The sequence below is a fragment of the Acanthopagrus latus genome, chromosome 10 (assembly GCF_904848185.1).
Source record: "Acanthopagrus latus isolate v.2019 chromosome 10, fAcaLat1.1, whole genome shotgun sequence".
Classification (NCBI taxonomy): domain Eukaryota; kingdom Metazoa; phylum Chordata; class Actinopteri; order Spariformes; family Sparidae; genus Acanthopagrus; species Acanthopagrus latus.
The window spans coordinates 17,785,173-17,810,653 of record NC_051048.1 but is presented as its reverse complement, the minus strand read 5'-3'; the positions used below and the strand labels follow the sequence as shown (position 1 = coordinate 17,810,653).

General features: G+C 43.4%; 2 protein-coding genes across 9 annotated transcripts in view; one reads left to right on the top strand and one right to left on the bottom strand.

The window, feature by feature from the left end:
- The first annotated feature begins 1,343 nt into the window (after positions 1-1,343).
- Positions 1,344-16,892, top strand: dok1b (docking protein 1b). Its single transcript, XM_037111694.1, has 6 exons — positions 1,344-1,536; positions 1,652-1,757; positions 12,098-12,421; positions 12,943-13,042; positions 13,160-13,332; positions 14,486-16,892. The coding sequence occupies exons 2-6, from the start codon at positions 1,701-1,703 to the stop codon at positions 15,878-15,880; spliced, it is 2,049 nt and encodes a 682-aa protein (XP_036967589.1). The 5' UTR covers positions 1,344-1,536; positions 1,652-1,700; the 3' UTR covers positions 15,881-16,892.
- Positions 16,893-22,529: 5,637 nt separating this feature from the next.
- Positions 22,530-25,481, bottom strand: part of LOC119027528 (meiosis 1 associated protein) — a 41,867-nt gene continuing 38,915 nt past the window's right edge. For all 8 annotated transcript variants that reach the window (XM_037112838.1, XM_037112835.1, XM_037112832.1 and 5 more), the window contains one exon: positions 22,530-24,728. In XM_037112838.1, the coding sequence (XP_036968733.1) occupies positions 24,498-24,728 (231 nt within the window). In that variant the 3' untranslated portion in view covers positions 22,530-24,497. The remainder of the gene's footprint in view (positions 24,729-25,481) is intronic.

Below are 25,481 nucleotides of genomic sequence, written 5' to 3'. Positions count from 1 at the left end.
TGCTATCTGTGGATGAAGTGTGTTTAAGAGCTGATAACAGCGGTGTTCATGTGAACCTGGGGTAACTTTGCGACATGTGTACATTATTTTCAGTTAAGAGAGTGTCCTGCTATGTTGTCTTTAAGTTTCATGACCAATGTAAACACCACGTTTTTAATATTCCGCCTATAGGTTGAAGTTGCATTAGAAAGTACGTGTGTGATAGCTGTGACCAACAGAGAAGTTACACAAGAGTGAGGAGGTGGTAGAAGAAGAAGAAGAAGAAGAAGAAGAAGAAGAAGAAGAAGAAGAAGAAGAAGAAGAAGAAGAAGAAGAAGAAGAAGCTCGGTGCGCTCACCACGCGCTGCTCACTCCTCCTGTGGAGAGAGAGCTGCGTCAACCACCGCAGATTTACTACAATACCGGATATTAGCTAATACAGATTTCAAAATAAAAGAATATATAAATAGGCAAAATCCTCACTATTTTTTTCCACAGAACTCATACAACAATGTGAACTCATTAAGACATATTTTCGAAACTCTTAAGTCGGGTCACTATTAAACGCTTCTTTGAAAAGTAAGATTTATTGAAAAATACAGATGTTTGCCATCAGCATGATAATCATTTACATAATACAATGCTGTCATGCTTGGTTTGATATCTAATTTAAGAAACAGTTCACATTTCCGTCAGTTTTTAGTTTTAGTTTTTATTTATTTATTTTGAGATAAGTAGTTTTCAGGGCTCCATTGTACAAAAAATGAGCCATATCATCACATTTATTTAGCCTGTGTGCCTATGCCTACAGTCTGATTTATCCCATTTGTAATCCAGCCTGGGCAACTGTCTGGCTGTTTTTCTACAGGGCAACACATCCAGCTGGCTTGGTCTCAGGTTTACAGTGAGGTTTTTGTGGAAATCTGTCTAATTGTGGATATGTTTATTTATCTATCAAAACGTATAAATTCAAATGGTCGGGGAACAATTTGAGGCCCTGTCTAGTCTAGTTTAAAAGCTTTGACTAACAACATGGTAGTTACATGGTGCACATTCTTATACATGTTTTGCTTTAACAAGTTATTACTACATAATGAGGCCTACTAGTTACTAAGTAATGCATTACTGCAGGGAGAAACAGGGAGGTTAACAACTGCTCACTTAGTTTTTAATCTGGGACCAATAAGAAAGTGTCCTGAAGTAAATAATCACTATTATATAAATCATATCCTAGCCGACTGAAATATCTAAGTACCTGTGAAGCACTGCTGAGCTCAGACAGCATGCACCTGATCCAGATGTTCGTTAACCGGACTTTTATTGTGAAAGCTGTAACCGGAAGCTTCGTGTTATGTATTAAGTGTGGTTAATCAGTGGTCCAGCCCTACAGGAGGAGTGAGAGAGGCGACAGATAGGACACCCAGCGACAACTTTAGGACATAACTTGACTCCGTCGGGACCACCCAGCGACTCTCCGGACCTCTGTACCTCCACCATGACGCCCTAAAGCGTGCGGGAGCGGGACGATAGATGAGTCTGAGCGGCCGGGGGGCGGAAGTGAGAGAAGGGGGAAGTTGTTAGGGGACATAGGGAAAATAAAACCCCTTCAAAAAAACAGTGATTTTTTAAAAATTTAATTTAATTTTCTATTTTTTCCTGCGTCAACTTGAAGTCAAATTTCGTCTTTCGAGGTGAAGGGTGTCCCTGGAGCGTTTGGGGGCATGGACACCCACGTCAAGGAGGGACAACTTTATGTGCAGCATCAGAAGTTCGGAAAGGTAAGTCCGAGAAATGTAGCAGTCTTTTTTTTTTTTCCGCCTGGGCGTTTGTGGCGTTGACAGAAAATCAGTGAAGTTTGTGCAGATTTGTGATAAAAACCAACTAGTATAAACCTCCATGGGCCTGTCATAAACAGCCTGCAAGTCAGAAACAGTCTGTGAGTTCTCATAGGAATGAAACAGTTATGTTAGTGGCGGTAAAACTCATCCTCCCTATATGAACATTAACTTGTAGCAATAACTAGCATGTTTATGGGTCAGTTTATGTCAGGGTAAAGGCACTACACATCCTCATAGTTGTACTGTTTGTTGGTATTTTATGTGACATGGTTTTCAAGAAGATGAACGTGTCCCACGAAGTCTTTAACATTTTTTTTTTTTGTGACACACACTTTGTGCTTCTCTCAGTTATAAAGAGGAGCTTCTAAGGTCGTGACAGATTATATATTGGTGCAGTTGACAGACCAGTCACTGTGTCCAGTGTCTTCTGTAGATACAGAGAGAGGAAGTGAACACAGCTTTTTTTTGTTTTGTTTTGTTTACTGATCTTGACCCTGTTTTTCTAGTGGTGGTTTGGAGTGAACCTGCCGTGCACATCTGTGTGTGAGCAAGTGTTCGTGTGCATGTGTGGTGACATCGAAGTCAATGTGAAAAATACAGGAAAGTGGATCAAAGTAAAGCGTGTGAGATGGAGAGAAAAAAAATGTGAGAGCTTTTTGTTGCTTGGTGTGTGAGCTAGTGACACCCCACTACATTAGGGCTGCTAAAAAGCTGCATGATGAAAGCTGTAATATTTTTTTTTTTTATCATGATGAGAATAAATTCTCAAAAGGGATGTTGCATGTACAGCGACAGAGATAGAAAATTCCCTGAGACAGAGATACAGATCTTTTTCGTTAGGGTGTCACGCATACTTCCACTTCATCTTAGCAGCAGATACAGCTGTTTTGCACCCTTGCAAACGCCTTCACCCATCCTCCTCTGTGCTGCCTCTGACACTTTGTGACCACTCATTCTAGTTTTCAGATCACACACCAGAGCCGGACGCAGTTAAAAGCCAGTGATAACACCAGTGTGTGTGTGTGTGTGTGTGTGTGTGTGTGTGTGTGTGTGTGTGTGTGTGTGTCTTGTGTGTTTGCCTTAATCTTTGGCCTCCATGCAACCTCGCCTTTGGTCTCAGCGCACCTCTGGATAAGAACTCAGTTACTCTTTCAGATTTGTAAGAGCGTCTTTGTCTCTCCGTCTCTCTCTCTCTCTGGTCATATGACATGGATCAACAAAACATTCTGGCTCTGTTTCCTGTCCTGTAATCAGCACTGCACAATAGATATTCATGCACGCAAAACACAGTTTCAGTGCGTTTTGTAAACAGCCGGGGAAGAAAAAACAATAGAACTCTTAACAAACAAAATCTCCACGTCCCTCAAAAATAACACGTTATCTCTGCAGAGCGGCGCTGAGGACAACAGAAGAAGAAGAAGGAGGCACCAGAGTAGAGGAGAATAGTACAGGAAGCTGATCTGAAAGTGTCGAAACATGCGTGAGCTGCGTCGGGTGAATTATGCAATCGCGAGAGCTGTCAGTGGACACACACACACACACACACACACTCATATATGCTCGTTCCCACATGTACGGTTGGAAAATGTGACGACCGCGTTTGACCCAGGTTTCTGTTTCTGACTGCTGTTTGAAGAGTTTTGTACCGCAGGCTCTTAGAATGAAAACTATCGAGATGCATCAACTGTTACGAAGACTTTAGTTACTTCAGTCCGTATTCTATTTAACAGTATTTGGAGACAAGTAACAAAAGGACGAAATTGAATTTATTTAAATAGCATTATCAAGACCACAGGTTATTTGTTTCTTTCCTTTTTTTTTTTGAGCATTTTTTTCAGCTACTTTTATGCAAATGATGGAAGTCAGACTCAGCCCAAACCACCAGAATCCAGATAAGATACAACTACTACTACTGACAATGAACTAGCAAAAGAGTTCTTTTAAAGTATAATTTTCATAATTTGGATTGAGTAAGGATCACTGGTTTACAGTCAAAGTGTTGGGAGTCGTGCCCAGCATTGTTGCCAACACGTTTGTTTAATGTCTGAAAATGAGAGGGACCGTTCACCTTAGCTTACCTTAAATTCAGTCATTACTCTGTCTCCTCACGCCCACGCTGATGGAAAGTCAGGTGAAGTTTCATTGTCTGGAGATTCACAGCAAAACTGAGTTGTAGCATTGTCCTAAACAACTGAGGTTGGGGAAAATGTGAAAAAAACATTTGAAAAAAACATAAAATGGCTCCATTAAGCTTTCCTGCCATATTCCAAAGTTTCTGGATGCCGTGAGATCCTAATTTGATTTAAAAAAAAATGTTATTCACTGACTTGATGACCAGAAGAGCCTGTGCACCGATGCCTGTGCTTTACTCTTGCAGCTACAGTGAAGATTCTGGCTTAAAAAAGAGCGCTAATAACATCCTCTCAAATCAGCCTGTGACAGATTCATTCAGCCTTTGTTCAGCTCCATGAACTCGCGGTCATTCATGTCCTCAGTGAATTGGCTCGACCCCTCAACTTAATCACCAGTTTCTAAATCACTTCTATACTCCAGCTTCTGCCAAATGTTTTGCAGCTATTCTTTATCTCATATCAGTACAGGAGCCATTTGTTCAGACAGAGTAAGCATTTGGACAATGAACCCACAGTCAAACTTATGGTCGATGTCCAACGACGTGTTCTGTTAAGGCTCGCGTTTGTTTTTCTAACATAGAAAAGGCCAAACACGCAGAAGACGTGAGTCACAAGTGTTTTCAAGGAGAACTCGTCTCGCTAGAGAGCATTTTTTCAACAATGTCCGAGACCTCTGTCAGATCCTACTGCGGGACACCAAACAATACATCTGAGGTCTGACACACACTGTCTACAAAGGTATTCATTCCATCTAAAGCCTGTGCCGTGCCTCTGTCCAAGCCACTCACAGTCACATCTGAACAATGCCAAATATTTGTGGTGATGATTCCGATGTTAAGCTTGTTGTCTGACGTGCCGTTGAGGACAGACTCTTCAAAGAGTCCTAATTTTTCCGACACTGTAGTTGCAGTTTTCATACTTGTAAAGCTGTCATTAAATGTCTTCTTGTGGCTAAGATGTGCAGCAGAGCGAGTGGACTGTGTGCATGATTTAAGATGAAATCGCTGTCTGTGCGTGCTTCTGCTCGTCTGCCACACACTTACTGAGATCACAGATGCTCGCACCCGCAGTGTGGAGTTTTGCTGAACCCCGGGCTTACACATAGCTTTCGGTTTGATGTTGACATTGGCAGCTGTTGGCGAATTATCAGTTCAAGCTGCACAGGTGGGCATGTTGGATGATGAAGACAGCCTCAGCCAGGAGCTAGCTGCCACTTGAGCAGACTGGGTGTGTCAGGATTAAACAACATTACACACCCCGAGGCGCGATTTATACAAGTCCCTTTTAAAGTAATGACTGCCGGATGGATTAACGGGGTTATGAGTTGTCTTCTCTTCTCTTGCAGTAGCATCTCAGACGCTTAATCATCTTTCTCAGAAAAGAAACACCAGATCATTGGTAGTATGACGAGCATTATGTAAGAAAGTGCGTAATTCTCCAAATATGCTCAGAAGTAGGTCTATTTTCGGGAAGAACAGCATAATTTTGTGAGTAGACGGTGATGATCAGTGGAAAGGAATGATTAAGTGTTTACAGAACCATGATCAGCGTCCTTACTCAGTGACTTTGCTGTTTAATTTCAGTCACATTAAACCTTGTTCAATGTGACTTGCAGAGCTCAAATTTGACTGACTTATCTTTCCCTCATGTGAGTCAGCATTACGTACTGTAACTTTGCATATTATGTACATACAAATTAGTTACTTCAGTCTAATTCTGGCATAGTCATGGCATGAATGTATGAGTTTAGTTTCTGTGGTGTAAATAACAATACTAAGTAATTATTACTGTATTATGTAAAACTGGGGCTGTTCTACACTTGGACTGTCAGTGGACGCGGAGAACAATCTGATCTGATTGCGAGCATGTCATATGATGAACAGATGATGTGTTATTTCATATTTACACGGACAGATCTTTTTTATCACAGGTCACTTTCCCTTCGGTCAGCAGGAGTGGGTACCATTTAGATTTTGTTGACTAATGCCTGTTTTGCTTATCATTTCCTGTTTTCATTGAAAATCAGCAGACACCAGGACATCAGAGACGGTGCATTCTTATGCCGCGCTGTTAGAAAAATGCTTTGGCGTGAGTCCCTTCAGTGCATGAAGTTGTTTTCAGACAGGGTTTCCATTTTGCTGTATCACTTAACTAGTCTACTTTGGTGAAGCTTAGCTGCACATTTCCGTGCTAGATGTGGGTCAGCCTGACGGTAAACACTACAGACCAAATCACCATGATGTCACGGTAACATCATCAACAGTTACTTCCTAGTAAAAAAAAAAAAAAACGGCCATTCAGTTGCATTGTGGAGGTATTTGAAATCGTCACACTCCTTTAATTGTAATGTGATTGTAACATTTAAAAAAATATCTTTAGTAAAACACGGTCGACATGTTTGTTGCAGCTCCGCTTGTTCTCTCTCTCTAGTGGTGTTTGGACTGTTGGGCACACAAATCAGATCATAATAATATGTCAGATTTTATTTTAATTATTCAACATTTCGTACCCCAGTGAACTGTGATGTAATTGCAGCTCAGCTTGCATGTTGAGTTTAACTCCTACGTTCATTATCACAGGTCCCAGGGTCCACATTTTTGTACAAAATCATATTAGCATTGAAATTAGATAAAATGTAGTAACATTTTACTGTCTAGGGACTGTACATCATTCTGTTGTAAATGTCACTTGTGTTAACCAGCTTGACCTAGTTATGCGCGTCATCGTCCCTCTGGATACATATTTGCTCCACAAATAGCCTTTTGATACACAACATGTGCACTGATGTACTTTGACTATATGAAAATGTGGCATATTTCTATTCGACTCGCTGTGTGGCAGCGACACAAAGCTGACATTCTTCAGTTATGACCTATTAGTGTTATTTACTATAGTCTCACCACACCGCTTCATGCAAATTCATGCTTAGTTTTGGTTGTTGGTCAGTTTCAGGAACTCAGAAAAGAACAACCTGAAAGATTTTCTGCGCACTTTTTTTTACTTTACTCGGCTCAAGTCGACATGTTTGAAGGGTTTATTTTGTAGGCACAGCAGAGGACTGAGGTTATGGCAGCAGACCTGTGGTCAAAGCAGTGGTCTCTCTCTCTGTCACACACACACACACACACACACACACACACACACACACACACTCTTCTTCTCCCTCATTATCTCCCGTCTCTTAAACACACTTTACACATGCATACAGGACACATAAACACAGCCACACAGCTTCCCTCTGTTTTCCTTCTCTCTCCGTCTCACACACATTACCGAGAACGGACACGCCGTGATACACAAAACATACTTTCACTCTTGTGTCAAAACACAAACAGGCAGACAACCACACACACACACACACACACACACACACACACACACACACACACACACACTTCTCCTGCATGTGTCATTGAGGTCTGCCTGTGGCCAGTGGGAACATGGTTGAGTGGTTCAGTTAAACTGCAACATGATGAATAGAGAGGATCCTGTGCTGTAGTGACAGTGGTGGATTAATGTACCCATCAGTAGGACTGTACATGCAAACACACACAGGTGTTGTAATAATATTACACAGTGATAATAACATTTACAGGTATTTTTTTGAGTGACATTAGTCAAAGGTCTTTCTGTTGCCAAATTCACACTTTTTGCCATAAATAGTTAGTTTTGAGAGACAGATCTGTGTAATATAGTTTCAGTGACCAAATGAGTTCAAGCGAAGATTCAAATTCTGTGGTTATTAAAACCTTTTTTCTGTCCTATGCAGCAGCGGTATCTAAGAATAATACAGCGTCAAAGATGTGCAAAATGAAAATGCGATGTAAATGCAGGGACGGATGAACACTGACGGCTTTCAAGACATCACCTTCAAAGCTGAATGACAGGAAGAGCAAAAAAAATTCCTGTGTGACGTCCTGAACGGCACGAGAATCGTTCCAAAAAATACAGAAAAACGAACGAAAGTGTTTGTCATGGGAAGATGATTTGATTCTTGTTTTTGTACAGGGGTTTATCTGCTTTTTTTAAAATAAAAAGCTGATTCATATGGCCATTATTAAGATTTACGTGTTTAGGACAAATATAATGGCCTTGTCTTTTACATTTACAAAGGAAGGGGTTACGTCATCTTTACAAGGCCAATCTAAACATATAGGCAGTAAAGGCCACACGCTTGTATTATAGTATTAAAGTTAGTTATTAATATAATTGGTGCTGTGTTGCGGTGAGGAAGTCTCTCTCTGCTGGGATCCTTTTTGCATAATTTCCACTCAGCGTAACAATGGCTGATAACGGTCTGTTGCCTTAAATGGAGCAGCTGTTTCACTCACACACACACACACACACCATGGACCATATTGCTGCAGGGGTTAATGTCACACCCTGTTCACGTATACTGTACAGACCAGTGTTAGTCTGGACTGAACACTCACAGTGTGCATGTGTGTCTGCACAGCAACAGATGTTCCCCAGCGCACCGGGGGAATCATCAAAACAACACAAACAGATGCACACACACATTGTATACATACACTGAGACACACCTGGATGCCGAAGAAGGAAGCAGAGAGAATCCTGGGTAATAACAATCCCACACACTTCCTGTCCTTTTTTTCGGCAGTTAATTGTAACGGGTTGGAGGGCGTGCATGCACATGTGCACATGTTGACTTCTGAAACCTTGTGTGTGTGTGTGTGTATGTGTGTGTTATAAATACATTTAAGTTCATCTTTAAATCTCTTGTCATTTCAGTTCTAGGAGTTGTTTGGTGACATGATTCTGACATGTGACTGATGAATTGCAATGAGTGTTGAATATCTGATTGTGCAGCTGCATGTAGGCCATGTGGCTGCAGTTATATCGGGCCCATCATGCAAATACTATAATTACACCATTAGAGTGACACACGTGTCTTTTAGTTTGGTGCTGTGAATGATAGACATGTGAGTTTTACAGCTACTTTTACTTTAGTTGAGTATGTCCACTGAATTTGAAACTTAGACTTGACAACAATTAGGAGGGAAATACTGAACTTTTACTCCACTACATGAATTTATCAGTAACAATTACTCTGCAGAGTAAGATTTATGATGTGTTTGCAACCCAAGAAGAGTACATAAAGTGTGCTTAGTATATTAATGTCAGAGGTCATTTTTCCACATATACTCGTTTTCATTAGGGCTGCAGGATGTTGAACAAGAGCCGGCATTGCGATATTATAACCACAAACGCAGGGATTTTCACCAGATAACTTAGAGAGGCAAAAAGACTACCGAGTGGCATTATTGTTAATAATAATCGAGTGGTGCATGGGTATTTTTCTGTCATGGTCTGGCTTCATTTCCTTAAGAAACTCATTTGAGTACTTCTTCTACCACCTACAGAGCCAGTGTTTGCTGTGACAGCACAAAGAAGATGATGGCAGGCTGATATAATCTCAGTGTATCTTGGCAGTGATGCAAATACAAATTGCGTACATATTCTTTCATAGGCAGCATTTTCACGCATTTCAAGACTGAAACGTGTTTGTTGTTTTATTCATGTAGTGTAATTTAAAATTAGTTTGAAACTTATCGTTAAATGCACTGTAGTAAAGTTGACTTGAAGCCTTTTTCACATCAGAGATTACCTGAAAATTAAAGTCAGTAATAAAATAATAATTAAAAATGGCTCAGTTCCACCTAGCAGCTCCAGTGTCAGGCTCCAGGTAATGAGCGTGCTTGGTCACAGCCTCACTATCGCACACTTAGCAGGACACTTGTATAGAACAGAGGACTACAATGACAGGTCATAAATGTATGCTGTGAAAAAACTGTCTTGTTCTATTGTAAATATCCTGGTTAACTCACTTCCCTTAAATAAACAGCTTTGAGCATCAGTTTCCAAAAATATTAGTTCATTCTTGTATATTAAAATGTGGTATTGGCTGATATGCTGCCATCATATATCTCTAAGCCTCAACTGTCGATTTTGATATCAGCCTGGCACAGAGGCCCTATGAGCTGCTTGTAGGTCACATAAGTATTCAAATGCACCGGGTGATATTTCGTTAAATATTATCTGACCAGTGACGAAGAAAATCCCCCCTCGTTGTGGTGCATTTTGAGGACTTGTCGGCGTAGTTTTGGACCGTGTGTCATTTGGAGTTTGGATTTTCCCCGCCGGTCGAAGGATTTTCAAACTGCTGACCTTCCTGTCACAAGCTCGGCTCTCTGACTGTCATTCAGCATCCGCCCCGCAGAGTGAATGTAGGGGAAAACACACACACACATTCTGTGGGGAAATGTGGCTGAGATGAGGCATATCGTGATGTGGGGTAGCCAAACACACACACACAGACACGTCCAGAGGGGACGAGGGACGATAGGGACTTCCCAAACAAGTGTCCCACTGTCTCATGCCGTTTTATCACGTGTACACTATTTTGTGTTGTGACTTACACATAATCTTACATGCAGTGTGTCATTGTGTCCATTGTAAGCCCTGAACATCTGGAGTGTTACACACCCGCTGCGTTTCTTATTGTTCAGTGCTGTATGTCTTGTTGTTTGGTCACGTCCCTTTTTGTCCCTGCGGAGGAAGAGATCATTGTTAGCTGTCGCTTCCTCGCTGTTGTTCTCAGGAAAGGTGATGCACCTGTTGCCAGGTCATATTTTTAACCTGTTACTTAAAGAAACAAACAAACATAAATCCGTTGTAAATTAAGCTTTTTTTTTTATTACTTTGACGCAACATAAAACATAGACAGAGACATTATTGTATATATACTGTAGGTTTTCTTCATATCTTTACATGACTGTAAGGAATATGTGTGGTTACTCACAGCAGATGACTTGTATTGAAATAAAAGTCCATCCTTAAACAGTGTAAAAAGGAAAATGACTACAGACACCAAAAATATATCCAGGAATGTGTTCAACATCCTAAACTAAACTAGCTGCGTTTAATTTTGATTTAATTAAATCCGATATAATTGTTTGAAATGGTACTTCAAATACTGAAAATGATACCTCCGCAGTATTAGTAGTGTCAGTATTTCATGATCAGATCTCTTTCTGGGTGCATATCATGTCCAAGTTTTAGTTGTCGAGCTAAACCTTTACTCATTTGGGTCAAAAATGTAAAGAAGCAGCTCAGAACTTGCTTTGATTTAGGGGGGGAAATTATATTCTCCTTAAAACAGCAGGTGACTAATGCTGTAACTGTGGTCTGCTGCTGCTATTTGATAGTAGAGGAAAGAGTGGAGTGTGCGAAAGGTCTGAGTCAAACTGCATCACATTCATCACCACATGCCTCCTACATTAAGTCTCAGTAGGGTGCAAGTAACAGAAAGGCACAGAAATGTTATTTTGACTCACATCCTTTTTGGACTTGAAATGTTCAAACATCTTCCCTCTTCATCAGTTTTTGGTTATTTGTGGCAAACCCTGCAATTGGCGTTTCCTCTTTGCCGTCTACAGACCACATGCTAATTGTACTTCCCTCCCCAGGACAGATGTGAACAGGACAGATGTGAGCCACACAAAAGAAAGAGGCAGACTTTCTGTTTTTCGAACCGTTTTTACCCTCAGCCCCTTCTGACCATGCCACACATTTATCTACTTTCGCTTGTAATTAAAAAAAAAAAGAGACCTAGATACATACAAATGCACACGTCAGTCACTCGTCAGTTTTCGGAAACATCATTTAGTGTGGTGTTTAGCTAAAGACAAGAAAAAGAAAACAATTATGGTGAATGGGCAACCATTTTGTGTCCTGGTTTGTAAGGAAGGGAACACGTTTTGATGTAATGTTCAGCTGTAATAAGAGAAAGTTTCTTACCAGGTCGCCATTTTGGAAACAGGCAAGGAGAGGTCATTCTCTGTTTAGGGCACAATGACTCCATCGTATCTGTACAAGTAAATGTTTTATATGTGATTAATGTTCAAATCTCACATATTTAGCCTTTTAAGTTGCATGTCCTAAAACAAACCCCTCTAAAAAACAGTAAAACAGTCAGTAAATCAAAGGTAAACTACAGATTCCCGGGATGTTAATCTGTGGGTCGTCCCTACGAGTGGGACGTTCTGATATAAAATGAATATAACGTTGATTATAAATTTTGATAAGCGCAGCATTTCAATTTTCCTTCCCTTTTCCGCTCATCAGAAATGGAAGAAGAACTGGTTCGTCCTGTACCCCGCCAGCCAAAACGGCATCGCCCGCCTCGAGTTCTACGACTCGCCGTCGGGCGGAGGGGGCGGGTCCGGCGGAGGCTCGGGAGGCGGGTCCAATGAGAAAACCAGGAAGCTGGACAAGAAGATCATCCGCTTGTCTGAGTGCATCTCCATCCTGCCGGCGCTGACCGAGAGCTGTCCCAAAGACAACATGGCGGCGTTCTGTGTAGAGACCAACGACAAGATGCACGTGTTCGCTGCAGAGAAGACCGTCACCAAGGACTGGATGGACACCATGTGCGATATCGCGTTTCAGGTATTTATTTTTTGCACTTTTACTGTTAGCTTTTGGAAGTGGTGTCTGCAGTGAGTGACTGAGACGTGGGTGGATGTGTTAGTTATTACGGTACGAGCTTCCTTTTATGTCTGTTTTGAATGTGTCAGTCTTTTGTTCTATCCACTTCTATCCCACATGCCCCTGGAGTGTCTATACAGGCCACAGCTTCTATTGTGTGCACTCACCCACACACACACACGCACAAACCTGCACACTACACATTTTTTTTGAGAGGAAGCCAGAGGGAGTTTCCAGGAGGAAGACTTCATCCGCATCGCTCTCTGTTGCACCGTCAGCCTCTCTGACTCTTTATTCCTTTTTCTCTTTTCCCTTCTCTCACTCTTGCCTGATCTGACCTTCAGTGGTTGTACTGGAAAGCTTTCGGTTTCTCCAAGTTTCCCCTCTTTTTTGGTCATGCACACTACACCTCAAAGTACAACAAACAGTCCTGCATCTCTCTCAGCTGGTTAACTGTCCTAAGTGTCTGCGTGTGTCCACAGGGAGGAAGCGGTAGCAGCACCGGTACTGCTGCAGACCCTAATGGAGGACCGCAAGACCTGCAGATGTCTGAAAACCTCATCTACTACTCCAGAGAGGAGGGTAAAGACACAAAACCGTCTATTCTTACGATCTGAAGAGAATAACACAGCGCAGACTTCACAGATCATCCAGAATTAGGAGATTTTGAGCAAAAACACCTTCCCTGTCTTCTCACAGTGAACGAGTTTTGGGTGACCGTCCAGCGCACCGAGGCGTCCGAGCGGTGCGGGCTGTCGGGCAGCTACTGGCTGAAAGCCGAAAACGACATCTTAATCTTGAAGGACCCGAAGACCAAGAGGAAGGTGCTGGTGTGGCCCTACAAGCTACTGAGGAGATACGGGCGAGACCGGGTGGGTGAAGAGAACGTATCTTCGGCAAGATTAATCTCTGATGCAGGAAGTTTGGTGTGTTCAATTCAAGCCCAGACTGTGACGACTGATCGTTGTTAGGAAGTGCAGTGCTACTTTTAGCGGCAGTGTGTGCGCATTTAGTCACTGAGGACATTAAACCTGAGAGACTGTGGTTGTTTTTGTGTCACGCTGATGCTTCAAAGCTTGAGGCCAGGATTTAAAAATGACTTCGACCTTTCAGCGGCCTGTTTGGTTTGTCTGCACATGTTTATTTATGCATGTGTATAGAGTGAAACCGACATTGATCATATGTATCAGGAAGAGGAAGAATAAAAAGGGGAAGAAACCCATATGATCTGTATGTGTAGGTCTCACATAAAGTTTGTGCTTACAAAACGGAACTTAACATTAAGGAAAGCAGTGAAAAAAAGAAACAGATATGCTGTGAAAACTCAAAAAAATATTTTCAGTGGAAAAGGGAAGCAAGCACGGTTTAAGTTCCAAGAAAATGCTAAATGAGTGGTGGCTGGAAAAGAGTGCAGGGACTTCCATTATCTCACTCCCATCCTGGCATTTATTCAGACAGACACACAATTAGCTTCTACTTTCACACAGGGCTGCCACAGTTTTAGTTGTAATTGTCGTACAAATAATTGCAACTAACGATTTAAATTTTTTTTTTCCACACACGCCCATGCCAGGGGAAGTTGGGTGGAGTTTGTTAGTCTGCGTAACATTTCTGGAGCGTTACAGCATTTCTTCTAAACAGCTGAAGTAGATGGGAACTTGTTTTAAAATGTAAAAAAGAGAGAAGGGAAAAAAAAAAAAACATGGCTCATCCGGCGTAATCCAAATCCCCAGAAGGCCTGAGATGTCAAATTTGGAAAGTTGAAAAGTCGTAATTAACACCCTTGATGTGTGTTCGAGCTTGTGAGCCCACTTCAGAAGGAGTGCCTGCTAAAGCGTTTCGCTTAGCAGCTACAGTGAAGATTCAGGTTTTAAAGTACGTGTAAAGATCAGTCAATCAATTTGAGATCTATGGGATGAGACTTTATGGAACCAGGTCACGCTTTTAAAAATATAAAAGATAAAAAAGTAAATTTCCAGTAAGGTCCAGACAGCAGAGCTCATTTTACTTCCTTTCTTTCTCTAGGTGATGTTCTCGTTCGAGGCGGGTCGGCGCTGCGACTCCGGCCCCGGTAACTTCACCTTTGAGACCAAGCAAGGCAACGAGATCTTCACGCTGGTGGACCAGGCCATCCAGTCGCAGAAGGCTCTGGCTGAGGAGCGCCACCTCAGCTGCCCCATCAACTTCGACCCAGACTGCCCTGCATCACTGCAGCACTTACGCAACGCCATCTCTAGTGGCATGGCGGCGGCGGGAAGCGGAGACAGCAGCAGCTGCAGCAGTCGGGAGGCGGACGGCGATTCGGGCGGCAGCAAACCGGGCTCTGCTGACGGTGTGCTCGGGAAGAGGGAGGGTGGAGATGGAGGAGGAGGGGGGAGGGGGCAAGGAGGAGCCACAGCACACAAAGGGAGGAGTTTACCCGAACCACCAGCCATGTTGGGGGTTTTGGGAGGGGAGGGGCCCCCTCCGAAGCCTCTCAGGGGGCAGGGGGCGGCAAAAGGCCTCTCTTCAGCTGATGAACAAGCGGGTCTTTATTCTGAGCCGGCAGATTCAGTCCGCATGCCTCTGACGGCATCTGACTGCCTCTACTCCGACCCAGTGGACAGCATCAAGGGTCAAAACCAGACCAGCAACCCATCCACCCCACCAGTGCCCACCCCACGCCTCCGACCAGTAGGAGACGAGGCTTTGGGAGGCGGCGTGCAAGGGGATCATCACCACATAGGCAGCAACCAGAGGAAGCCATCGGACCTGTACTCACACGTGTATGACCGGATCAGCCTGGAGCTGAACCAGAAAACAAGCGCCTTGAGTATAAATGGGGCCGCAGGGGGAGGAAGAGGCGGGGGACGAGGGGTGAACATGAACAGACGACCCCCAGGAGGTCAAGCTGAAGGGGCTTCCTCACCTTCTGCTCTCCCCACGGAGCACATATATGACGAACCGGAGGGTTGTGCTGGCATGTCTCCAGGTTTGGGGATGAGTATTTACGATGAGGCCCGTTTGGAGCCCCTCAGCCTGAGGAGACAGGAAGAAGTAGCGAGCCCATCAGGACCGGAGGGAAATTACTGCACGCCCTCCCACGGAAAGCAGCCCGAGCCCCACAGACACTCTCCTCCGCAGCTGGGCCCAGGTCGCGGCACGCCGCAGCCCCCTGTGCCGAGGTTTCCCAAACCCGTCACCGCCCCCAAACCCGCCAGGAGCCCTTTTGCCCGGAAGGAGCCGGTGCCGCTGCCTCCCGGGAAGCACGGCGGTCCCGGCAGTAACGTGAACAACAACAACAACAACATTTGGGTCGGAGGGGGAGGAGGAGGGGGCCGGGAACTGTACAGCAAAGTGTCTAAACAGAAACCTAACTCGTGGTACAGCCAGCACCCGAGAGCACCCGATATCATCTACGATAACCTGGGAGATATCTGACATCCCTCTGTTTCCTGCAGGGACTCAAATGTCTAATGCAAAAAAAAACAACCCACAAACTTTTGGTTGATGCTCTTTTTTTTTTTCCCCCTTGAAGTTTATGTGAGGACTACGCACGTTTCTTCCATCTGTTGGACTGGGATAATTATTTGAGACGGTCAATTCATTCAGAGCGCATTAGATCACAACTGCGAGAAAAAGCACATCATGAAACATGGGTTAGGGTTAGGGGTTAGGGTTAGGGTTATTGTCGGGCCACCCTCTGTGTGTGTGTGTGTGTAAAAGAGTGATGCATGGCCAAACCCATAATTGGAGCACCAATCCACAGTGTGGTTGGAACCAGCCACTTCACTCGAACACACAAACACACACACACAGAAACCATTTTTTGCCAAAAGGAGCTCGGCCTCCAGGCTTCTCTTTAACAAGCTGAGAGAGTGGCTTGGCTCTTCTTTTATAAAATGTCTGCCATGCTTATGAGGTGACTGGGAAACATATTGGTTTTTTTTGCACTGCTGCCTTTGTGTTTCTCTGAAGATATGAGACGACGTGACAGGAAAAAAAAGATCATCGACAGGTTCGGACCAAATGGAGAGGATCTTTTTTTTTCCTGTGTGTGTTGCCCGGCCTTATTTATCATCTTAAATCCCAATGAGAGGGGGAGGTTATAACATTTTCAGTCCAGGAAGTGAATATGCAACGTAAGAATGCTCCTTTGAATGGAAAACATTGATGCTATCGTTTTAAAGGAAGCATGGAAAGTGGGGCATCCCATTCGGGTCTTTGAAAGAGACGTAAATGGACCACAAAGGGTTCCTGGGGTCACGTTAAATGACACCCTGCACAAGATAATGTTATCTGAATTGTTACGTTTCTGTGTACAGACAATCTAAATATGAAACTAATCAATCCCCTGCAATGTGTAAGTGTGTACATGTGTGTCGGAAACAGCTGTGCTGTCTGTAAATATATCTAATAATAATAAAAAAAAAAACGGCTCCAAAACCTTAAAGCTTCGTCCAAAAGTCCTCTTAATTGCTGCATCGCTGCCCCTCCACGCCGGCGTGTTTGCTTCCATCAGGAGCCAATCAGATGCAGTTTTGAGGGGTTTCAAAGAGTTGGTGTTCTGGACAGTAAAAGAGTCTGACCTCATCCTCCGCTTCCCTCCCTCCGCCACGCTCTGTTTTTGTTGTTTCAGTCCGTTTCCAACCACTTAATCACACCGTTAAAGTCGAGCCTCGAAGAAGCAGAAACAAAGGCGTCCTTTCTTTCTTGTCTCTCTTCCTTCCTTTCACCCTCCCCGCATCAATGCTGTTGTGCGGTCGCCCCGGCGACCGTTAATGGCGGCTAGTTTGTGTCGGACACGCTGCGCATTTCAACTGCGCGGAGAGATACCGTGAGAGGAGGGCAGCAGCACAAGACGAAAGAGAGGGGGAAAGTGAGGGGAAAAAAGGGCTAATTGACATGTTGGAGAAAGCAGCGGAGAAAGAGGAGCATGCGGCTGTTCATCCTGAGCCGAGGATGAGGAAAGAGGGAGAAAAAAAGATGCTGACATGATGAATGCTGGCTGGATGAACCTGTCTGTGTCTGGTTGGCTTGCACAACAGGTACAAACTGTTCCTTCTCGTCAATCTGCTCTTTATCCCCATCATCCCTGTTCTTTTTTTTTTGCTTTTCTTTATTTCCCCACCTGCTGCTGGAGTTTTTTTTTTCCTGGAGATTGAAGTTGTCTAAAAGTAACTGGAAGACATTTTGAGGTAAATTTCCTAACTCTGCCCCCCCCCAGCCTGTTGTTTCAGACAGAACGGGGGAAGAAAAACAGAAAGGGAAAGAGCGATGACAAACTTCTGTCTTTCTCATTAAACTCTGCGCGAACTCATTGGAAAAATATTCACGCACACACACACACACTCTGCACACACACTCTGCACACAGTGCATGGTACTGTTTTCATGCTTTCAACATTTGGTTCTCTGAATATGGTTTAACACTTCCTCATTGGAATATCCAAAACAAGCCTTGACTTGACGCTTTCTCAGTAGCTGTTCTTATTATTTGTTACTGATAATAAGGTGAGACCTGCACCATGCAGAGGTGAAAATCCAATCACTGTGCTAGCTGTGGATTGGTCCATGCAGATTAAGACTAGCTGAACCTAATTATACTGTTTTAATGATGTAAAAGACATCTTTTTTTTTTTTTTTTAGATTTGTTTGTGATCGTCACAATAGTGACAATAATACAGAATAAATAATCAGTTGAGGACCCGATTATGAAAACTTTTTTGGATCAGTCAATGGCTGATATAATGCTGTAGTCATGAATGCAATATTTTATGCTAAGCTAACTAACCTTCTGCTGGATAAAGCTTCAAATTTAACGGGCAGAAACAAGAGTGGTAACAATCAGATGGTCAGAACTGAGGCTGAGGTGTATTTGTGGTCCCTTGTATGTACTGTGCTCCAAAAAAACACTGAACGCTACATTTCACTTACTGGAAGGGACATTCTCGGCATGATAAATGCACATTTTTCAAACACAAACTGTTTGCAATTCTGGCTTCCTTATCACAGACGTGTAAATGAGATAACCATGATGACATCATCATCCAGAAGACGTCAGACAACTGCTACGCTGTGCTCCTGATCACTAGCAGAATGACTTTTAACACTAAAATTGTAGTTGAACTGATAGTAGCCTGACAACACAAACAAAGGAGACCGTCATGACTCATTCGGGTACAAGTGTACCTTTTCACCCATCCCAAATTTTAAAAAAAACAGCACAGTAGTTTCATCAGTCATCGGTGTAGCATGATGACTGATTATACCTTCGTAAAAACTAACTTAACTCTTTCAGATCTTGTTCCTGTGTTATAAGAAGTTCCTCTGCGCTTTCTCTCACCTCATCTCCCTCCTTCATCACATTTCGCTCCTCGTCTGCTTTGACCTTTCACACATCTGCAGAACAGCTCAACTGACTGCCTGATCAGCCATGAATGTGTGTGTGTGTGTGTGTGTGTGTGTGTGTATGAGACAGCTACGCAGCTACAGGCGAGTGGCGTCTGAGAGATCTACGACCAGACCTGGTGCCGTCAGGTTTGTTCAGTCTATGGTATAGGGGGGTGCGACTGTGTCTACATTATGTTCCACCACAACTGCCAAATCACCTTGGGTGCATTCTTGTGCGACTCTGTAGGCTCGCTTGAGGTTGGTATCCTCAGTCTGAAAGCATACGAGACCTCGCTTCATAGTTTCAGATCAACTTAAGAGAAATGTCAAGACAGTAGGAGGCCCTTAAATGTTTTGCTGCAGGACGCAAAACGAACAAAAGCACTTTGTGAAGACAACAAGGATTTTTTTTGGTGAAGGCTGAAACAGGATGACAACGTGAGCTACTTGTGGACACACTTTTGTATGTGCCGACTCAAGCCACATGCTGCTATCTTTGGCTAGACAAGCTTTATCTGCGGGTTTGTGGTCTCTGCATTTCTGCATGTAGACGTCACACACACACACACACACACACACACACACACACACACAATCTTTGACCACTTGCACCCCACTCACTGTCTTCTTATCTTTTCTCTGCCTATCCTCAACATTGTGTGCCCGTCTCCTTCCTGTCTCTCGCTGTGTCTTTCTCTCCTTTTAAAGGTCAGGTCAGACTTACAGAAAGAGAACAGGACCAGTCCAACAGCAAGAGGTACTGAAACCAGGCTCCCCGCTGACAGGTGCATTTTGTGGAGGCTGAGACCGTCTCTCGTGTTTGGAAAAAACATTTCCAGAAACGTTGAAAGAAGAAATACAAAATGTTGCACACACAGTTAAGGGGAGGCACAATCAGATGTGATTTCACGTAAGCAAGTGAGTTGAAAATATCTCAAGTTTAGTGAAAAATCAACACATATCCCGGGGCTCTTTGTATCTACTTCATTAGCATCCAGAGAGACTGGAGGGACATGACAAATTGAAGTGAGGTTTCTGGTGAGTTCTCGGTTCAGTCAGAGGTTGACCTGAACTGAACAAAACAGGTACACTCCAACAGCCTGTCTCTGTCTGTTGCTAGCTGGCTAACAGTCATGTACATTGGCATTTTTTTTTTTTTTTTTTTTACCAAGGTGGTTCAGTTGCTGGCCAGAAAAACGGGTTCCAAAGTGGCAGGAGTCGATATAGAGAGATATTTGTTCAGAGTCTCAGCTCCATATTTGTCGCTAACAATGCTGGGAAATTGGAGACTTATACAGAGACTGAATGATGCGACTCCACAGTGGCACCGTTCCTGTTGGAAAACAGGTTTTTTCATTTCAGAGCAGGGTTAAGTGTTGAACCAGCTTTCCCCGAACCAGCACTTGCACAAAGGTGCCCATGAACCCCCTTCGGACTTGGTCTTTAGCTAAATACACAGGCTAGGTGCTAACTTTGTAGGTCTAGTTGATATTAAAATATCTATTGGCACGGCTTTAATATAAACCGAGCGCGGATGTGAAAATCTGAACTAACAAACAGATCAGTCTAACATTCCTAAAAACTGGTAGTTAACAACTTAAGTTGACAACTGAAATTGTTTGTTACCTGCTAAGCCTGTTAATGCTGTGAATTACCTAGTAAAGGAATATAAATTATATTTCACAACAGCAGATTGAAAGGAAAGTTCAAATATCAAAATATCCTGATAGTTTATCTGGTTTTAAGACCTGGAGGCTCATCGTTTTCAGTGCAGATCATGCAGAGGGTCTTTCACCTTGTGAAGATTTCCCACCTGACAGCTGCACCTCTGAATATAAAACCCTTCGAGCTGAACCTCGGTGGCGTTTCCTCATTCTGTTTTGGGACTGCGGTGCGAGAAATATGATACTTTCTGTTGCGCACATCTGACAAGGATTCAGATGTTCTCCCTTCAGACGCACCTGAAACTGCCCCGTTTCCTCGTCTTTGACTCTGCAGACCACCAACTTTTATTTTTAGAAGTGCGTGGGCAAACTCATTCAGTCACACGTGTCTGACAGAGAGTTTCATTCACACACACTCTCGACTCTCAGCGCATTCTGAAGGAAACGAGGTTCTCATTCAAGCTCGTCGGTCCACTGCCGTGGGGCATGGGCTTCTATGCTGAATGTGCTCAAGTGTTTTTTTGTTTGTATGTTCATGATTTCGTCCCAGATTTCCAGATTTCTCTTGCCCGGTCTAGGCATGCAGGCCTTTCATATTCTGATTCAGATTTAGTTCATGTTCCGTCGCCTGACTTCACCTCCTCACTTCCTCCTCCCAATGATACGCTTCCTCTTTCTTTTTTTTGTGTGTGGCATTTTTGGCCTTTATTGTTAACAGTGAGGTGAAGAGGTAGACAGGAAACGGGAGAGAGGGATGCATAGCACATAACAGAGACCGTCAGCTGGAGTGGAACCGGTGAAGTTGGGGTTATATGGCATGCGCTGTAGCTATTTGGCTAGCAAGGCACTCTGCACTTCCTCTTTCTGTTCTGCTTTTGAGTAAAACGATTATTCTCCGCCTGTGACCTGTATATGAGTTGTGACTCTGTGTCCCTGCCCTGTTCATCTGTGTGTGCATTAGAGTCCTGCACTGCTGCTGTATCCAGTGAGGACAATTACAGGAAAGACACAGTTTGTGACACAGATAGAGTCTGGCAGAGGCGTTTTTTTTTTTTCTTTCCCCTCCTCGTTTTCATATTTCAGCAAAGGAAACAGTACATTGAGAATAAAGCAGGAAGTCGCAGCACTAATATTATGTTAGCGCAGTTATAGAAACTGACGGATGCACTTATAGCCAAGCATAACCACAAAAGCTTTTGTTGATATCAGAATGGAAAAAGGAATTTAAAAAAACTTTCATGAATAACGAATATTACTGTAAACTGCATCAAATGCTGCAAGTGTCAGGAAACAGGAAGCCAAGAAAATCTATGTATAAAAAATACAGAACTTATCAGCCAAAGTGGAACCATAACAGAGGCAAGTCCTGCCCATGCTGACCAAGACCAACGGACATTCGCTGTCTGAAAAATGAGACAGAGTGGTGCAGTGAAAGGTCACCTCTCCTCCCTCAGGAAACGCTGAATCAAAACTTAAAAAGTAGGAGACACACTGTCTCCTGTACAGTGGTGAGCAATGATCACACTGTCTAGTCTCAGTAGCAACACGTGACACAAGTCCACTTTACTTTCACTCACTTTCTGCCAAATAGCTTGGTCTGTATCCAACATTCCCAACATTGATTCCATGTGATTGTCAGTGATGTGTCGAACACTTTCGCACCGGTTCACACAACACATGTACGGATTAGATGAACTAGTGAGCAAAGCGGCGCGATGCATTAAAATGCACAGAAGGTGCAGATAACCAACGTGGTGAGCGACAACCGCTGACATTAATGTAAGTTCTCAAAATCGGCCAGCATTGATTGGTACACCAAACATGCCACCTTTCCATAAAGAGCAACATACAGTATGTTCATGTACCTTATCATAGTACCTGCAGCGAGAGTTGTATATAGTTCGAGCATCCTGTGGGTGGAACAGTGCGTAGTAAAAGGTTAAAGGTGGTTAGATGGCCTCTTTTCAGAGCAAAGGCATCTGAGGCCACCTCACCTCACAGCACAGTTACCACAATAAACCTTCCACAAAAGAGTTATTTTGGGATAGTTTATTAAAATTGAAGTTCGTACAATACGAATCTATGAGGTCAATAAATATAAACTGTATAAATATCAATATGCAGATCTTACAACAGCCTGAAAAGAATGCTGAAATATCTAACTAACAGAGGGAACAAATGGCATCAATCCATGGCAGTTTACTTTGTAGCTCAGACGATGCATTAAAACCAATCACAACATGTAAGCTGAATGGGAACATTACAAACTGAACACTATGAGATGAGGATGTTTGTGTGGTGGAATCAAAAATAACAATGAACAAAGAACTTTTTTGCCAAGAACAACTGCGAAGGTTCCAAATCCTGCCAAAACCTGAAGTACCTCCTGACTAACGGGGCGGTTTCTGCTAAAGTCAACGATGAAACAGGGACGCTGGTTGACTCTTCGTCATGCCCCAGTTATCGCTTACAGTTATGAAATTTAATGAGGCGAGTGGCTGATGTTGTCCGGGTCAAACAGGGGAACTTTGGCAATGGCCTTTTGACCTTTTTGAGGACAGAGAGGCTGCTGTTGTGCTATTTGAACAAATTTATGAAATTCACACACGTTGACTCGACTTCTCTGAGTTTGTGAGGATTCAAAGAGCAGTACTGAGAGAAAGCGAGAAGAGAGAGTACAGAGAGAGAGAGAGAGAGAGAGAGAGACAGAAGTGGGTTGAATGTCAACGGGTAGTCAAATTCTCTCTGGGGACAAAAGGATCGTTGTGGGTGTAATTCATGAATGCGGAAGTCCTGTGACATCACAGCGTCATGAAGACATTTGCCACTGGGTCGTCCCTACAATGTTATAAGGTTCAACAAGGGGGTGGAATGGCGGGAGACTGATTAAGCCTGTGTGTGACTGTGTGTGGATGACAAAGCTCCTTGACGAGGAATAAATTAATAATAGTGACGATGGACGTGTGTAACTGACCAGTACGTACGCGTGAGCGTGAATCATTGCTTAAATGCGCGTTGATGTGTGCAGGAATCTAACAGTGATGTCATTTCTTTATATCAAATCAAATACTTCAGTTTTTCTTTTGTCTCTGTTCTCCTTCCATCAGCCACCCGACTCACTCGCGCTGCCTTTCAACCCCCGGAGAGAGAGCCGGCTGTGGGGGTGAAGGAGAGCAGAGAGGCCCCTCTGTCTGCTGCTCTATTCTCTGTCTCATTAAAACAGTGAAGCTGTGTTCACGCCGGGGCTTAAGGGCAAAATGGAAATGGAATGTGCATATGTGTGAGTTTGTCTATAAGTCACTTTAGTACAAAAGCTGCAGTATGTCTGCTTCATTATGCCTGAATTATCATTTTACAACTGGTTTCTCTTCTCTGACTCAGTCAAGGCTTTTTATACATCCTTTAATCTCCCTCTGATCTCCCACACCACCCACCTTTTGCTCTTTTTTTTGTCGTTTCTTATAACTTCCTCTTCCTTCCCTCCATTTTTTGACTCTTCCAGGCTTCCATTGTCCTGCTGTTTCCCTTCTTTTCATCTTGACAGTGTGTGATTTTGAAGTTTTGCTGCCTCAGTGAACTGTAGAGGGCAGGGTCGCAACTTTCCTTTCTCACCCGCTCATGCCTGCATAGACAGGCTTGTTAAAATGGTTCTATTTATTTGTGTTCGTGTGGTGAGAATAAATAGAGACGAATTAAAAGCTATCAAAAGAAGCTGTAACCACCCAGAGTGTAGCACAGAGTGGTGTGTGTACTGTGTATGTTAATGTGCAAATTAGTGTGTCTTTACAAAGACTTTAAAGCCTTGATGAGCTGCTTAATTACCCATAAACTTTAAAAGGGAGACCTAATGTGTCTGTCACTGTAAAGCTCTTTGAAGAGACAGTTTCAGGAGGGATTTCAAAGTGAGTGTGTGTCAAATGACTTGTCGACTCTCTCTTTGTCACTTCCATGTCACTGTTTTGCTCTCTCGGCCCACTGTCCTCCACTCGCCCTGCGGTGGTCTTACTGTATTATCATGAAGACATCATCATTGTCTTCCTCCTGCAGAGTAGGGGCCGAAGCCTGGCGGCTTCTTCCACCGCCGCTGCTGCTGAGGAGCGTCAGAGCTGGACGAGAGGCCTTAGCAGGAGGAGGTCCGAGGGAGGAGGATGAGTGGGAGGAGGATGAAGGGAAGGGAGCCACAGTGGCCCTGACCTTGCTGTTGGCTCCCAGTTGGCGACCCTGGTTTTGTGGCTGAAAAGAGACAAGACACGATGTTTATACTTCAAATAGAGGGTATAGATATGCTTGGAGAACACATATATTTGATTCTACTTTAACTGGCTACTTTTGGCTGAATAATGCAGTCTGAGCTGTCAGTTCTTGGTATCCTGAACTGATAAAAAAAAGACAAAGAAAAATGCGTCAGATACAAGAGGGGAAGAGGAGAAGGCTCTGAAGGAGGTGGAACAAAAGCACGATAAGCGATTAGAGAGAAAACAAATACAAACATTATGTTAAGGGTTAGAGTACGATTAAGTTCCACGGTAGTGGGCAAAGAGAGTGTGTGTGTGTGCCAAAGAACAGAACAAAACAGAAGCAGAGCGGGCGGACATTTTCTCTGTGTTTTGCCGCTGTAGTGAACTATTTGCATGTCAGCAGCCTTATCGGCGCTGATGAGTCACACAGCCAACAGCTACACACACTCAGCTCAGTCGGCCTTAGCTGATGTAATGAAATAACACAGAGGGATGAAATGTTCAAAGAAAGACGTTGCCAGTAAAATATGAAACCTCCTCTGAAAGAAATTACAATTATGAACTATACTTGAAGTCATGAGACATGTTTGGATATTTGCAGATATGTGTTGAATGTTACTGGGCTTCTTTTCTAATATTAACAGTTTTGACAATGTATCATGAAAAAATGTTCAACGTGCATCTATTATGAAATCAAACCACAGTCTTGTCAGCTTGTATCAACAGTCTGACTCACTATGACAAAATA